Source organism: Lacerta agilis, chromosome 12, assembly GCF_009819535.1.
Source record: "Lacerta agilis isolate rLacAgi1 chromosome 12, rLacAgi1.pri, whole genome shotgun sequence".
Classification (NCBI taxonomy): Eukaryota; Metazoa; Chordata; class Lepidosauria; order Squamata; family Lacertidae; genus Lacerta; species Lacerta agilis.
This window is the reverse complement of record NC_046323.1, coordinates 7,136,026-7,153,389: the sequence shown is the minus strand read 5'-3', so window position 1 is coordinate 7,153,389 and position 17,364 is coordinate 7,136,026. Positions and strand designations below refer to the sequence as shown.

Here is a 17,364-nt window from a genome sequence, read left to right as displayed (position 1 = left end):
ATTTCTCCAAATAATTAGATTTTCATGTGGAGGAAGCCATGTAAAACCTCCTGCTTTGAGAAACAAAAGGTTCAGCTAAAATACAAACTCATGAACAATGGACTTTGTTTGCTTCTTGGATAATCTAGGGATTCAAGAGCTAGGGTTGCCATGCTGTCTTCAAAGTAATGATTTTCAACATCCTGATTCTATTGTAGTTTACTCTAAACATAACATAATAAGGCGGCTGTGCTATGCAGACACACCGGCTTCCCTCTGAAAAAAAGGTTAGAAACAGTAACTTGATCACTCTGCTTAAGCAGTTCTTCCCTATATGCAAAACAAACAAACTGCAAAGAATTGTCCTTTTTATTCAGCATTTTAGTTACGTCACATAAGCGGTATATCAAATAATATTAACAATAGAACGGAAAATGTGCTTTTGCCTCACTTGGGGGGGGCAGTAGCCTCAGAGCCTAAAAAAAGACTAGAGTAGACCACAACCCTCACTTCCGCTTCCCATTTAAAAGCCTCCAGTTGGGTGGCCACATCCTGACACTGATAAAGGAAGGTGCCCTTAAGGTGTCCATGTGGTCTCATTTACAGAAGACAGTCAGATGGGCTGTCTGGCCCAATCCCACTTTAAAAATAAAGGAATCATAAAGTGGAGAAGCTTGTGGAAGTTTAATGTACATCTGTGTCCTCTTTTCTGTCCACCCTAGATGCTCTACTCACATATTTCTATGGGGCAGATCTGAGGGCGGAGACAGATGCAATGGAAGCGGAACTGTTGGTTTAAACCGAGTCTGGCCAATCACGTATGAAGTAGGGGGGGTGGAAAATTGGGCTCTCCTCAGGGAGAGCACGTGTTGCGGACGGGGCTGGCAAGCCACCTCCCTTGCAGCTGGGCGGGGTAGTTGGCTGGCCACAGCTTCAATAGGTTTTTGCGGTGTTGCTAGGGAAAAGTATATGTTGCCATTTGTGATGGACAGCCCAGCGTCCTTTTGATACTCTGGCACGCAGAGCGAGCCTTCTCTTGGCTGCGTGCTTCGGATCACCCGCCCTTCCCTCCCTTTGTTTTCTTAGGCCTCTGTATTGACCTTCCAACTGCCTGTCATGGGGTCGTCTGCTTTTGGGGCAGGGGCCCAGTAGGAATTTTTCCATTTGGCTGATTGGCTGTGGCCATCTGGTTTTTGCCTACTGCAGTAGCAACTAGTCACAACTTGTAAGGTTGGCGGTTAGGCATTGGTTCATTGCAATTGTGATTGGAGGGGTGGTCATCCCTCCAAATGATGATGGTGTAGGGAATTCCGTTAAAGGAAGCCAGGGGCTCGACATTGCTTTTGTCCGAACCCCCCGGTTGGGGGACAGGGCCACGCAGGAGCCCCAGGGAACCTCCAGGGAGGGGGAGGGCTCTGCACCCAGCCTCCATATCTGTCCCCGGATGGGATCTCCCGCCGCTGACCAGTGGTCAGCTCTGTCCTGTCGGACAACTAGTCAGAACCAATGCCTGCGCAACCACTCACATAATTTGTATTTTAATAAAGTTGTGGCCTAAATTATTGCCAAAAACCCAAACAAAAATTATGTCTGAAGTGTGAATTTATTTTGGGGGTTGGCTTGGGGACCTCGACACGCAATCTTATTTTTAATAGCAAACGGGTCTGAAATGAAGGCAGTGGATCATCTTTATGCCTGCAACTTGCTTCCCCATTCACCAGTGCTTTAGTCCCAGCTAGGGTCATCTTTGATAGTAGAGCTAAGCCAAATAGAAAAATCCGGGGGGGGGTGTGACAGGTGAGGGGATTCACACGCACACACACACACACACCCCTGTGTACCCCCTCTTGATTTGGGGGCAGATCCAGGTTTACACAAAAGGGGTCTGCCTTTGTCCTGTCTAGTTTGGTCCTTATTTGCCTGTCTCTGGTCTCACCAAAATAGCTGTATTTGATTGGAAATAGGAAGTGCCGGATATCCCTTTGCAAGGCCAGGATCCCATTGGTTCATAAGGGGCCATGTACTATTTAGTCCTTGGCTATTTAGAGCATTATAGGTCAGTACCTGAACCTTGAATTGTGCCACTGGTGTTCTTTTTAAAACGAGCAAGATAATAGGTAACGTAACAGTCTTGCTGTTTGTAATTAATGTTTCTGAACAGTCTTCAAAGGCAGCCCCACGTCAGGAGCATTGCAGTAGTCTGCCTGGGTTTTATCAGGGCATGGATAACTCTGGCCTAATCTGCTCCTTCCAGAAAAGACCACAGCTGGTGAACTACTTGGAGCTGCTTACATGGCAATTAAGCAGGACATTTGGGTGTCAATGGCTATAGTCAGATCTAAAAGCACCAAGATATGAACCCGATACATCGAAGGGCATTTTTAAATTTCTTTAACTTACATACCACTTTGTTTCAGCAGAAATCGTGAAGCAGGTTACTTATCTCAACAAAAATCAGTATTTCAAAACAAATATGATACAAATGCCACATTCACTACTACTGCTAATAGGGATGAAAATAATAATACTCACATTTTAAGTAGTATATTTGAGCAATTTCAAAGCAATATAAATAAAAAAACCACAAAAGCAAACTGTATACAACATATCACAATATAGCATCAAAATGCAACATAATTACATACATATCGGGGGGGGACGACCTCGTTGTTGTTGTTGTTGCTGTTGTTTAGTCGTTTAGTCATGTCCCCAAAACCACCCCTTAATACACAATTAATACAATCAAGAATTCAGGAACCCTGCCACCAAACCCAATTTCTCAACAGTCACAACCTCCTTGCACCCATCACAGTACTCCATTCACTTCAATAAAACACTCAAGCATTCAACAGCCCATAATCATATACTGAAAGATAAGTCCACTGAATAAGAACAATCCAATAACTGGAGAAAAATAGAAGGAAGCACATCAGTTTCTACCCCATCTCTCACCTGGGGTAACACACACATTCTCTCCCCCACCTCTCACCTGGAGAGATTAAGACGTTTTCACCAACGGATTCCCACCGTATGGGATGTCAGGCACAGCTACCAACACATCTGATGCTCACCAACCTCGCAGGGAGCATTCCAGTCAATCAAATGCAAATAAAGCAATCTTCCTTAAGGATCAGCAATGCTCCAACAACATCAAATTGAAAAGGGCAAAGTGTGAGCTTCTGTGGATTTTCACTGATGCTGCCGTGGGCTGAGCTGGCCACGTGAAAGCCACTCATTGCCAAATACTGAGTTGAGTGGAGTTGACCTTTCTGTATGCCGTCAACAGCTGCAGGTGATCTGACCTTGTTTGTAGCAGAGGAAAATCCCACATGCTGGATCCCCATTTCCTCTTCCACCTTACTGCTAAGCAACAACATTGTAGTGAGTTTGAAGGGCCTTATCCAACCCTTACCAATCCCAAAGCCTTGTCCAGAGCTTCTGCTGCCACACCTGGATTTGATGTCATGGTGCTTTCCTATTGCAAAAAAACTAATATTCCCCCATAAAGGTTCACCTGCAATTCTACTTTGCCTTCCAAAGTAACTACATTTTGGATCTTTGGAAAAATAATCTTATATCAACACAGATATAAAACTGTGAAAATTTTAACATGTAACTCATCAAAACAACCTGACTTGACTTTAAAAAGAAGCTTGTAACCAATTAATTGACCAGCTAGGCACATTAGTTAGAACCGAGCAACATTTCCCTATCATCCCTTCCATTCAGGTGCTGTGTATTACTTCATACACATTTACTTACTTACTCAAAAGTAAAGGGACCCCTGACCATTAGGTCCAGTCGTGGCCGACTCTGGGGTTGTGGCGCTCATCTCATGTTACTGGCCAAGGGAGCTGGCGTACAGCTTCCGGGTCATGTGGCCAGCATGACTAAGCCGCTTCCGGTGAACCAGAGCAGCGCACGGAAACGCCGTTTACTTTCCCGCTGGAGCGGTACCTATCTATCTACTTGCACTTTGACATGCTTTCGAACTGCTAGGTGGGCAGGAGCTGGGACCGAGCAATGGGAGCTCACCCCGTCGTGGGGATTCGAACCGCCGACCTTCTGATCAGCAAGCCCTAGGGCTAGGCTCTGTGGTTTAACCCACAGCGCCACCCGCGTCCCTTACTTACTTACTTAAGCCTGGGTTGTTGAGGGTTTTTGGCAATACTGAATTTGACAATTTGTTGATTTTTCTCATTTTTTAAATTTACTGACATGCTCTGTATTTTGTATATTTGTATTTCCAATGCCCTCTATTTTGATGTTTTGAGTGTTTGCTGTAAGTGACTTTCAGCACAGTTTGTCGTGGGAAAGCAGCATATAAGTAAATCAATCAATCATTACATACACTTGGCCCTTTTTTCAGACATCTTGATTCTGGACTCCCCACTACTTAGCGTCCCTTTATCTGGAGGTTTATTTCCAGTCCCCATCCTGCCCATCAAGCTACTTCTGTCCCTATGACCTGCGTCAAGTTTCAATCCCAACCAAACTGACAATTTTGCATTTCTTCCCTCTGAGCAGCTGGACAGCAAACGTTCTTTATTTCCAGAGCACCTGGCACTTTCCAAACCATCACACCAATTGCAGGAGAGATTCACTGCCACAAGAACCACTCAGTACAGATGCTGAAAGTGGACATGGTCCCAAATGAGTTCACTTTCCATTGCCGCTTTCCGTTTGCCCTGCAACAGGCCACAAACGCTGAGTACGTTCCAACATTACTAAAGCTGCACAGAGCAACAGAGGCTCTCAGCTCTTTAGCAACATCTCTAAACAGTAGCACTGCAATTTAAAACAGGGCAGCTGTACATTGGTGTGCAGGCAGGTGGTTGAGTTCACCCTGTGAAAATCAAGAGCTCCATGGGCATTGTGAAGACAGATGGGATCACCACAAGAGGCCTGTCATTTGGAAGCAAGCAGCTGAGAAAGAGAAGCCTACAGAGGATGGGAGCCAAGCTAGGCCGGGAGAAGCTACAATCGCATAGAACTCTCTTTGTATGTCACTCACTGTATTCCTAGCAATTGATCATGTGTGCTTGCTATATGAATTTACTGTGAATTTAGATCTGCAGGACTCAACCACCTTCCTACACCTCTTCACACTTTTCAGAGGGATAGCATCACTCACTTACTTTAAACAACATATTGACTATTAGATAGATAAAAGGAGGTGTTTAAATATCTTACATTATAATTGCCTAATGCTCTGCATTGTTGTTTTGGTGAGGATGATTCTGAAAGAACACCTTCATCTTCCACAGCAACAAACAAATGCTCTGAATGACACACACACACACACACACACACACACACACAGAAAATACACCTTGCCTAAACAGTTTTAAAACATTTGGGATGCCTAAAGATGGCACACCATCTGTGGGTGAGTGGCTGACCTCCAGCCCTCACCTCCTACACATGTGCTAGATTGGCAGAGCTTCCGCATGTGACTCTGACCTCAGAGTGAGTCTCTAAACTTTGTGCTCTAAAATAGTCCGTTCCTAAAGAAATGGAAGTAAGACACCATGTGGACCACAGAGTCTGGTGCATAATAGAAGGCGCATCACACTACACACAGGTCTTATTATCTGAACACAAGGGAAATGTTTGTATAATGAGTCAACGATTTACACTGATTCCTATGGGGAAATTTCTAATGCATTCCTGACCATGGAATTTTGACCCCAAAATGGAAGGGGGGAAAACAACCCAGGTAAACCCTTTGAAACTTTGCAAAAGGCAAACAAGGAAGGAAAAACTGCTCTCTTATTTGTCCGATCTCTCTCACTTCCTCCCTCCCTGCTTCCCACCATGTTTTCTGGCAAAATGGCTGTTGTGGACCAGCAAAACAAAACAAAACGATAAAGCTTTCTTAAAGCTGCTTATTTGTTTACAGCGCTACACACAGGTCTGGCTGTTTGGATATCTGAATCTGTATGCAGCAAGGTTTGGGTACTAATTCCTCATGTTTGGATAAGTGAATTCTTGTATAATAAGCAAGCTTGGATAATGGGACTTGCATGTACACTGGTCCGATAGCCCTTTACCAGCATTAAAAGTAAAGATAGTGGTGGTGTTTTATTATTTTCATGCTGCTCATCTGACTGGGCCACCCCAGCCACTCTGGGTGGCTTCCAACAAAATACTAAAACATACATAACTCAAACATTAAAAACCTCCCTGTACAGGGCTGACGGATGTTTATTTCCTTGACATCTCATGGGAAAGTGTACCACAGGTCAGGCGCCACCACCGAGAAGGCCCTCTGCATGGCTCCCTGTAACTTCACTTCCCACAAAGAGGGAACTGCCAGAAGACCCTCGGAGCTGGATCTCAGTGTCCGGGCACAACGACAAGGGTCTTTGTTGTTCTGCTTCCTGGTAGTGGTGCCGTTTAATTTGATGGGGGTGAGGGGCTGAGCTGAAAGATCAACTTGGCTAACTTCCAGCTCAAAATCTGGGGACAAACCTTGGAGTGGAGGTAAATTTTGGGGGAAATTTTTTTTTATAAGAATTTATTGGTATTTTCATAACAAAACATAAACCCACACCCACACCTACAAATATAAAACAAATATAAACATAGCCAGGATTCTTCTTGTTGTTTACATGCATAAATAAAAATTTCTAGTTCCAAATCTTGATGATTGACTTCCCCTGCCTTTTCACCTTCGGTTTTAAATCCAAAATCTACTTTAATAACATCATCTCTCTAAAAATTGAATTCATTTAAAAAAAAAATTCAAATCTAAACAATTATCTTAATCCATAATAGTTAATAACAAATCTTTAGACCTTAACACATTATTCTTATATCAAATCTATACGAACTTCTTCTATCCCTTATACTGCTGCTAATAACATAAAATTCAAAATATCCCTTTTCTTATTAAAAATAAAATAAAACTTAAATTCTTAACCCTCCGATTTCAGATTACGATAACAGACCATTTAAATTTTACACTTAATACTTCACCCTATTCCCCCTCTGTCCATTGTCCATTTCCATCTATCACCGGAACCAATCCTCCAATTGTTCTCTTTTCTTATACGTCCACAGATCCAGACACAGTTCCCAATAGACCTTGCATCGAGCATCAGGGTACGCAGTTCATCTTCTTTCAGCTTCTCCGATTCAATGTTACATTCTTCTTGTATTTGTAGATATCTTAGTTCTTTGACCCTCACTCCCGAGCTCTCACCTCGGGGGCTGGATATAACAGTTCTTGCCGTCCCGGGGCTGCCACCCCCAAAGGACGTTCCTTTTTTCGGGAGTCGCCAAACCATCTCTCTCCAATCTTCAATCATCCCCTTCAGCTCTTTGCCAAGGTTCTCTTCCATGGTGTAGAAAACTTGAAAGGCCTCCTCTGTGGGAAGTAAAAAAATTTTCATGTCCCCACTCAAAACCTTCAATTTCTGATCAAGCAGTTCCAGCTTCAAGATAACAAATCTTTGTTCATCCGTTAATCCAGAGTTCAAAACGAGTTCAAAAACAAAATCCAACATGTTGAGAAGGGGGATAGGTATCAGATTTCAGTTTCTATTTCTATGTTCTCCCTTTTGTGCCAGTGATTTTCCACTTCAGCTCCAACTTTTCGTAGCCATTTTCCCTGAAACCAGGGCGCAAAGACCAAAACTTTAAAAGAGGATATTTCCACAGACTTGCTCCCCAAAGGGAGATGAAAGGAGTCTCACTTATCAAGATTCAAATACTTTGTAACCATCTCTGTAACAGCAGCCTCTTAAACTGGTTATTTTCTTTCCCCCGAAGGAAGGGAGGCAGGCTTCCTTTCCAAATGTCCCCCGGATCGTTAAAAAAGCACAGAAACTAGTCCAATCCTATACTCACGACCACCGGGTTTCTTTAGCTCCAAACATAACAGGTAGAACTTTAACGCTCGTCGCGGGGGTGACCGCCGCTCCGCGTCCCGGTTGGGGCATGTCCCCTATAGCCCGGCTCCGTTGTCCCTTCACCCCCACTCCCCCTTTACAGGGGGAGCGAGGGAAGGGTTCAGAGCCATAGTGGGCACAGCCGGGGAGCCCGGGGTGCGGGACGCTCTTCCCGCACCCCACCGGAGCCCCGCTTTGCGGTAGCGGGGCTCCAACCGCCGGGACGGACTGGGTCGCCTTGCAGCCGAGGCAACCCACGACCGCTCCGCGATGGCGTCGCCGCCGGAAGTCTAATTTTGGAAATATTTTAAAAGGAATTCCTAAAATTGCAATCTCCTCTCCTCTGCTTTTCTTTCTTTAACAATGCTGCCACTCAAAGTCATAGTGTCCATAGAGTTCCTTTTGATAGTTGTCAATTCTCGTCCACAATGTCCCTGGATAGCGATGGCCAGATCTGTCAATTTCTGTTTCTTATTTTTCTAATCTTCAGTTTAGTTCAGTTCTCCATTTGCTTGTGATTTTTTTAAAAAGTCAGTTCACAAGCACTTATTTTCATGACTCTAGTATAAGCATTTTTGTACTTGCAAAGTTTAAAGGTAAAGGTAAAGGTAAAGGACCCCTGACAGTTTAGTCCAGTCACAAACGACTCTGGAGTTGCAGCGCTCATCTCGCTTTACTGGCCGAGGGAGCCGGCGTACAGCTTCCGGGTCATGTGGCCAGCATGACTAAACTGCTTCTGGCAAAACCAGAGCAGCGCACAGAAACACCATTTACCTTCTCCCCAGAGTGGTACCTATTTATCTACTTGCACTTTGATGTACTTTTGAACTGCTAGGTTGGCAGGAGCAGGGATTCGAACCACTGACCTTCTGATTGGCAAGCCCAAGGCTCTGTGGTTTAGACCACAGCACCATGAGATGTGCTTAATTTCAAAATATTGTTGCGTTTTAGTCCACATATTGTGTGGAAAGTATGATAGGGTTGCCATCTATATATATAAAAACGTTCAAGATGGGTCGTTTGATGTTGCCGCAATGCTCCGTAACCGCTTGACTGATTGCCTTGGACACAACATTCCTTGGCCATATGGGAAGGTTCTTAGGTACCTAGATTGCAACAATATCACACCTTTCCGAGGTAAATTCGTGGATTTGTGCAAAAAAAACCCAGTGCCCTCCAGTGGACATCAAAGACCACAGGCTGTGATATATTTCAGAGCTTACAGGGTTAAAACTGCTCTGATCACATGACGTGCTGTTTTTCTGTGAGTCAGCGTTTGGGACGCTTTCTCTTTCTGTTCTGCTGTGCCGGAAGTTAGGCATGCCGGGTTGTTTGTGCTGTAAATAATAAAACTTCTACATAAGGAAGAAGCCGGCTCCTGAGATATTTATTGCTGCAGCTCCTTTACACACAGACCATCTTCCTGCTATGTGAGTGGCTCTGAAATAGCTAAAATTGCTCTGCTAACAGCCCAGAAACTGGGAATGGAATGTAGCAAAGCTGAAAGCATGCTGGACACCATTGCTGGTTCTGGAGAACCAACCCAAGTTTGGTAGGCAAAAGCAGGGTCGTGTGCGCAGGGGACGCAGCTAGCATTTTTACCGGAGGCAGGCAGCATTTCAAATGGAGAAACTGTGGGGAGGGAAGTGAAAACGGGGTCTCCTTCCAGTGGGGGTGGGGGTCAGGCAGCCCAGGAGGAGAGAGGAGAGGGAGGGAAGGAGGGGGGTCGTGAGAGGGAAGCCGCACACAAACTAGAGAGAGAGAGAGAGAGTCCGTGACGAGAGAGGACAGGGAGGGGGGAATGGGAGAGGAAAAAACAACAGGTGATGGGGAAGTTTCAGGACTGCTTCCACAAAATGAGCCACAGCAACGCGTGGCCGGGTCTACTAGTATTTCAATAAGTAAAAACCAGGGCACCCAAAAGTCGCTGAACTTTTTTTTTTTAGAAAGACCCCTAAATTGATCCAAGACAAGGCGTTGCGAATGTCAATTCTGCCTTTGAAATCCTGGTAATGTCCAGAAAAATCCAGACCTATGGCAGCCCTCAAGTATAAATTTGGTATGTTTGCCTTTAAGTGTGAATCAAATCAAAGTTCTGCCCCATCCCTTCCTTTGGGGTAGTGCTCTTGCATGACACAGTTATTTCAAGGGGGATGTGGGGCTAGGCTAGCAGGAGATAGCTGGTAAAAAATAAGCTTGAAAAAAGTTTGAAAACAGGAAAAAGAGGGGGGGAATTGCCAGTCAGTCCCCCCTAAAAACTTTCACTAGCTTTCTGCCCATGAACAATTGCCAAAATACAACTGAAGGCATGTAAAGCATAAAATGTTCGGAATTTCTACCAGAAGATTTGGTTTGTTATGATATTTATTTTATTTATTTCACAACATTTGTTTGTCACTTGATTGTTAATAAAAAAAAAACCTTAAAGGTTTGCAAAAAAAATAAAAAATGAAATTATCAGCAAAAATGATTAAAAACAACTGTTTGAAGCATTCAAAAAATAAAATAAAATCAACGCTAGGCTAAAAACATTCTACATTTCTGGATGGACTTGCCTAAACAAAAATGCTTTTAGCAGGCAACAAAAAGAGTGCAGTTAAGGCGCCTGCCTGTTTTCAGATTTAATTTATTTTTGCATGGGTAATTAAAACATCCATCAGTCATAAGTTAAGCGTAGGAGACATAAGCATTGGAAAACCAGATTCCCTTATGAAGCTGTGTTACAATGTTTTCGTAAACAAGTTTTAGTATTAATACTTCTGAGATTAAATACTTCTACATAGGTAGAATCAGGAGGTGTTAGGGGCTAGAAAGTGAACAAGAAATTGTTTCTTTTCTCTATGTGTATTTTGCATTTTTAAATTGTCATTATTTGTATGTCTTTGTTTTAAGCCATGGATTCCAAAGAGAACTGTCTCATCCACATCCCTAAGACCGAATCCAGGAGGGTATGCAAACTCATCACCCAATCACAGCACACCTCCAAAACAGGGTGAGCATAACTCAGGTAAAAGAGTATGTAGCTTGGGGACAAAACTTTCTGGCTTTTGTCATGCATACTTAAGAGTTCACAAGGGGGTGGGGTTGAAGATGGGAAAGAAGGAGAAAGAGCACTTTGCACACAGAGCTCCATCTGGTACACCAGCTGAGACCCTACCTGGCTGTGCACTGTCTTGACAGAGTGGTACGTGCCCTTGCTTGGACTACAGCAATGCACTCTATGTGGGGCTACCTTTGAAGATGACTCAGAAACTACAACTAATCCAGAATGCGGCTGCCAGGCTGGTAACTGGGAGTGGCTGCTGGGACCATATAACACCAGTCTTGAAAGACCTACAGTGGCGCCCAGTACATTTCTGAGCACAATTCCAAGTGTTGGTGCCGACCTTTAAAGTCCTAAACGGCCTCAGACCTTTCTACCTGAAGGATCGTCTCCACCACTGACGTTCAGCCCAGACACTGAGGTTCAGCTCCGAGGGCCTTCTAATGTTTCCCTTACGGTGAGAAGTGAGGTTACAGGGAACCAGGCAGAGGGCCTTCTCAGTAGTGGCACCTGCCCTGTGGAACGCCCTCCCAGCAGATGTCAAAGAGAAAAACAACTACCAGACTTTTAGAAGACATCTGAAGGCATCTCTGTATAGGGAAGTTTTTAATGTTTAATGTTTCATTGTGGTTTTGTATATGCTGGGAGCCACACAGAGTGGCTGGGACAACCCAGTCAGATGGGCAGGGTACAATTATTATTATTATTATTATTATTATTATTATTATTATTATTATTACTAGTAGTAGTAGTAGTAGTACAGGCCAACCTCACAACACACATAGGAACAAGAGCACATCGCTCACACTTTTCTTCCTAGAACCCTACAAAGTACCTCACCTTGGGACACAAATGGCCCAAACCCAACCCTACTCTGCTTCAGCAACTGGGGGGGGGGGGTGTGCCAGAAAACAGCACCACAGAGACAGGTAAGCAAGGAAAGGAAGGATTACATGCTAGAAAGTACAGTTGCTGAAATTGCCTCCCAAATCTCCTCATCCCATTGTCTGAACTAGAAGGATGCTTGTCTATTGTTCTGGGAGGTGATGGAGAAAATAGAAAGAGAGATGGATGTTTGAGAATTAAAGTGAAGTTTGCCACCTGTTTCAATCCAGGTATCAAAAGTTAAGGAAACCCAAAGTTAATCTACCAGCAAAAATGTGTGCTTGGGAAAAGTCTGCCTCGATTGAGGAGATTGGACTAGGTGGCTGTCAGATGTCCTTCAACATCACATATGAATCTGACCTGCTCAAGACATTGTGGTGCTTAAAGGGCAGGAAAAGATTCTCCACAGCTACCACCACCCCACGCTGGGACATAAGATAGACTGTGTGTTGTACACAGCAGTCATTGCTGGTCCCTGAAGCACTTGCATCAATCTGCCAAATAACAGGGCTGGCCCTGAAATCAGCTGAGCTGGGATGCTATAAAGAAACTGGCAACATGGAAGCCATGGATGCAAGAAGCAGAGCTGTCAACCTTCCCCTTTTTTTGCATTGGGAAACGGCCATAGCTGTCAACTTTCCCTTTTTTTGCAATGGGAAATGGCGCTGGAATAAGGGAATTTCCCGCAAAAAGTGAAAGTTTGACAGCTATGGCAAGAAGCCAAGTTCATACCGCTATCCAACTACAAAGCTCACTAGTGGCCTTGGCAAAGTCGCTCCCTCTGACCAGCTTGCCACACAAGGCTGTTGTGAATTACACGCCCATCTTGGGCACTTTAGAGAAAGGGTGGCCCGTAGTTTTCATGACTCTTTTCTTTTTGGAAGCATAAGCGCCCCACTTGTGTTTGCATTCTCTTCCAAGCTGCTAAATTTATCCGCTAGAGTTCCTCCCAACTTGAATGTGACAAGCTTGCTTGGGGCTGTCTGACTGCAAAGTTCAGAGGGATGAGAAGAGGCAGGCAGGCAGGCAGGCAAAGATCTCGATGCTATAAAGGCAACGTAGCCCACGCAAAGACTTGAGGTGGGCATTCAGTTAGAGCAGATATTCGGGGGGGGGGATTCTTTAGACAGCCTTCCCTTTTGACAAGCACATGGGGAGCGGCCAGAGGAGAAAAATGGGTAGAGCAATGAATGAAAACTTTACCTCTGCACAGCAGGCTATTCCCCCCTCCCCCCACACACACAACCTCCTCTATCCTGCAGCCAGGCAAGCAAGAGTTCAAGGACATATTCCAACCACACTCAACGAGGGTGTTAAGAAAAAGGCAGGTACTTGGGGTGGGTTGTATATAATAAGAATTTAACTTTAACCATGGGCATCCAGTTCTGGGCACCACAGTTCAAGAAGGATACTGACAAGCTGGAACGTGTCCAGAGGAGGGCAACCAAAATGGTCAAAGGCCTGGAAACGATGCCTTATGAGGAACGGCTTAGGGAGCTGGGTATGTTTAGCCTGGAGAAGAGAAGGTTAAGGGGTGATATGATAGCCATGTTCAAATATACCAAAGGATGTCATCTAGAGGAGGGAGAAAGGTTGTTTTCTGCTGCTCCAGAGAAGCGGACACGGAGCAATGGATTCAAACTACAAGAAAGAAGATTCCACCTAAACATTAGGAAGAACTTCCTGACAGTCAGAGCTGTTCGACAGTGGAATTTGCTGCCAAGGAGTGTGGTGGAGTCTCCTTCTTTGGAGGTCTTTAAGCGGAGGCTTGACAGCCATCTGTCAGGAATGCTTTGATGGTGTTTCCTGCTTGGCAGGGGGTTGGACTGGATGGCCCTTGTGGTCTCTTCCAACTCTTATGATTCTATGATTCTATGATCTAGCCAAAATTAAGCACTTTGGACTGTAATCACATGCACACACGTACCTGAGAGGTAAGACACATTGTGAACACAATAGGCCTTGCATCCGAGTCAAATTGCGGAGGGTTGCACTGTGAGGGCCCCAATCTTATGTGCACACTCTTGAGAGTAAGTCCCACCTTAGTTTAAAGGTGCTTACTTTTTGAGTCAACACAGAGGGCATCAGACAGCACATATCCTTGGTTTTAAAAGGAGAATTAGGCACAGGCTTAACTCCCCCTGTTGCTTGAAATCAGTCTAAATGTGCTGAAAGCCATGCCCCATGGCTACCTCAACAGCCCCAAAATAGAAACACCAAAATAATGCAATTATAAACATGTCACTTTAGTCATCCCAATACATCATGTTTGAAGGAACATAATTTATCTGGACCATCTAGTCTTTGACGCATAACCCCTATTTACAGCGTAACTCATACTCAGAAGTAAGTCCTACTGTTTTCAACGGAGTTTATTCTTAGGTAAGTGTGTATAGGATTAGTTACAGGTAGGTAGCCGTGTTGGTCTGCCATAGTCAAAACAAAATAAAAAAAATTCCTCCCAGTAGCACCTTAGAGACCAACTAAGTTTGTTATTGGTATGAGCTTCTAAGCTTCTACTGGAAGGATTGTGTGTGTGTGTGTGTGTGTGTGTGTAGGATTGTTGCCTTAGTGTTCAGTTCAAGATCACACACACAATATTAATCCTCAGATTCCTACATGAGTAAGAAACTGTGAATTCTATGCAGGTGAAACTATTTCCCCCCCCCCAAAAAAGCACATGTTCTGGTGTTCAAGTGACTCCCACAGAAGGCATCATTTTTAACAACTGTAGAATGCGGCATGTAAGACAGCAGAAACACCATGACAAAAGTTCTTGCATGCCACCAAGTGCCTTTAACCTCTCCATCTAGCCTGAAGCTCTTGTGCTATTTTCATCAACACCAATCCACAGCAGCAAAGAATAAGCACAACACAATCAGTAAGCTGTCCGTTAGATATAGGAGAAGGCATGAAAGTGAATTTGTTCTTCACAAATAGGCCACTCGGATTTGCAAACTAAAATTAAGTCGGCAAGATAGCTTGCTTTGCAGAGATTTGCAGAGATTTGCACAGTGGCGTTCAGTCAGATGTAAAATTTCAAAAGAACAGCCTGCTTAGTTCACCCTAGGAGTGTAACTACTGTGCAGTGGGTTTGATAAGGAAAAAGCAAGCAGGCAGGAGCAAGAACCTGTGGCTCTGAGCAATTTTGCTCCCCCCCCCCCCATCAAAAAGACAGAGTGGGACAAAGTGGTCTTAGGTTTAAAGCGCTCAGTCTACCTTAGAGGGCTTGATATGAAGCACGGCTCAGTTCTGGACCCCTTTTTGTCAATGCTCTTGGAGTACTGAAATGATCACCAAGCTGAACGTTCATCTGAGGTTGTGCAGAGTGTCTCCCAGCACTTGAGCAACCACAACCAGCCTCCACGTCTTTGGGATCAGGTGCAAGCAGAAGGCATGTTTCCCACACACTCCTCTTTTTAGAAATGAGCCACTGTTTACAGCAGGGACCAATGGATGTGATTTGTGTGTCTTCTCTTTCCATTTCCAGTTCCACTTCATTTCTGTTTACGTGGTACAAGGGCAATTGCAGGAAAGATTTGGCTTGCCGTGTCAGTGACCACGGGTTTACAGAAGCTTGGTTACCTACTTGAAACTCCCAAGTAAGGGAAAACAAAGAAACTCCACACACACACACACACACACACACACACACACACAGAGCTTCTGTGCTCCTGAGCTGGTAGGAAGGAAACGCAGCCAGCAAGTTGACAATATGTAATCCCAAAAACACAGGCTTTCCTGAGATAAGGGCTGCCAACGAAACAAAAGTTCTGCATCCCTCTTGCCAAAGCAATGCCAAAAACATTACGAAAGCACGGCACCTTTTCCTGAATAAAAGAAAGTCAACAAAGCGGCAAGAGGGACATAGCAAAGCAAAAGTTACAGGAGGGAAGCAGAATCTTCCAAGAGGCATCTTGGACAAGCCCCCTCGTGCACCCCTGTTTCCTACTTGAGACAAAAGGATAAGAAAAGAAGAAGAAGAAGAAGGAAACACCCACACAAAGGAGCTCACCAATTGTGAAGCTATAGCCATCAATGCTGAAGGTGGCACTCCGACATTTTTTAAATCCTTCTTTTCTGTTGCTTGCCTCTGTCATGATGATCCTGCCAGTGAGTGTTCTGGGTAGCAAGAGCAGCAGCAGCAGCAATTCTCCCCTTGTGGGATGAGAGCTTTTCTAAGCAGGCAATTAGTTGCCCTTGAATCTCTCCCTTCGGCAGCACTCACCACCGACTTCACACATCTCTGAACGCACAATGCTGGATCCAAGAGAGAGAGAGAGAGAGAGAGAGACATGCCCAGCAGTAATTCTCCACCCCCTAAGAATGTCACAGCAGCATGTTACTGACATACCTACTCAGAGGGTTTTAACCACTAGTTAGAGACGCTGGGATCTGAAATCCAGCAGCAATTAGTGTAACGCTGCTGAGCCAAACAAATCAACTGTGCATGTCGCAGAAATGTGGAGGAGCTCTAGGCACAACAGTGTGGAACATTCAGCGCTGCTGGGATAAAAGCAGATTGTGGGAATCGGAGCTTCTATAAGCCTCGCCCCAAGGGATCTTTGAAGATTTGCAGCCTAATCAGCTCCTGACTGTACCTTGGCATGGAGTTTCTAGACCCCCCCTCTGGACCCTAAGTGGTATAAACAAGTTCTCTTCACTTGCCTCTTCATATGAAGTTTCTGAATTTATGTGTTAAAAGAAAGTAGTTAAAAATGGTAACTTCCCTCCCCACCCCACTGTTGCCATGTGCCCCAAGCCTGTGTTTTTTTGGACCGCAGGATCCTCATGACATGGTGACCAGATCCAGACAGTGAGAAGGCTCCTTTATTTCCATCCTAGAATCTCCCTAGGCATGCCTTTCCCTATCATAAAGGGTCTAAGAGTGTCAGGACCCTGCAGTCCAGATACGGAGGCCGTGGTGCTGACAGAGGAGCTGACCTCCTCTGGACTTGACCACCACCACTGAACCAGAGACACACACACACCCAGGACTGAGATGTGGAAGGTGCCCATGCCTGGACCAGATACTGCAGCCCCTGGGTAAAGGACCACCACACTCATCTCTAAGGACATCACATTCTACATATCTTGTGAGCCAATGCAGGCAGCTTGTTTGGCATACATTCATGGAGGGATAGAGTACTAGGTTCCAGGAGGAGTGGGACATGAGAAGGGGTTCTGGATGTGAAGGTCTAAAATGCTTCAGCTTTGACCCAGACATTGCTGTATCACATTAGGAGCTCTCCTTGGTGCTGTAATGACTGACCTGCCTTGATGCACTGACCCTGTTAGGACCTGTGGGACCAGAACAGAAGACCTCATGTTCTGAATTTAACCTTAGTCACCCTTAACCACTCCTTCACAAGGAAAAGAGCTGTGAAATAAGATTACAACCCCAAAGATTGCCCTGGTTTCATCACCCAAGATACCTGTTAGGCTTTTGAGCCATCCCAATTAATATGAGCATCCTACCCACCCCATTTCACGAGGAGGTAACTTTCCCTTACTCAGTGACCTTATCATCCTACGCTCTTTAGTGGGGTGGTTATCCTTCAT

The 17,364-nt window shown here is 44.8% G+C and overlaps 1 protein-coding gene across 1 annotated transcript in view; it reads right to left on the bottom strand.

The window, feature by feature from the left end:
* The window catches only part of PDE1C (phosphodiesterase 1C), a 244,296-nt gene extending 228,214 nt beyond the window's left edge, over positions 1 to 16,082 (bottom strand). Inside the window, exon 1 of the mRNA XM_033165414.1 lies at positions 15,818 to 16,082. Within this exon, the coding sequence (XP_033021305.1) occupies positions 15,818 to 15,902 (85 nt within the window). The 5' untranslated portion in view covers positions 15,903 to 16,082. The remainder of the gene's footprint in view (positions 1 to 15,817) is intronic.
* Positions 16,083 to 17,364: the final 1,282 nt, after the last annotated feature.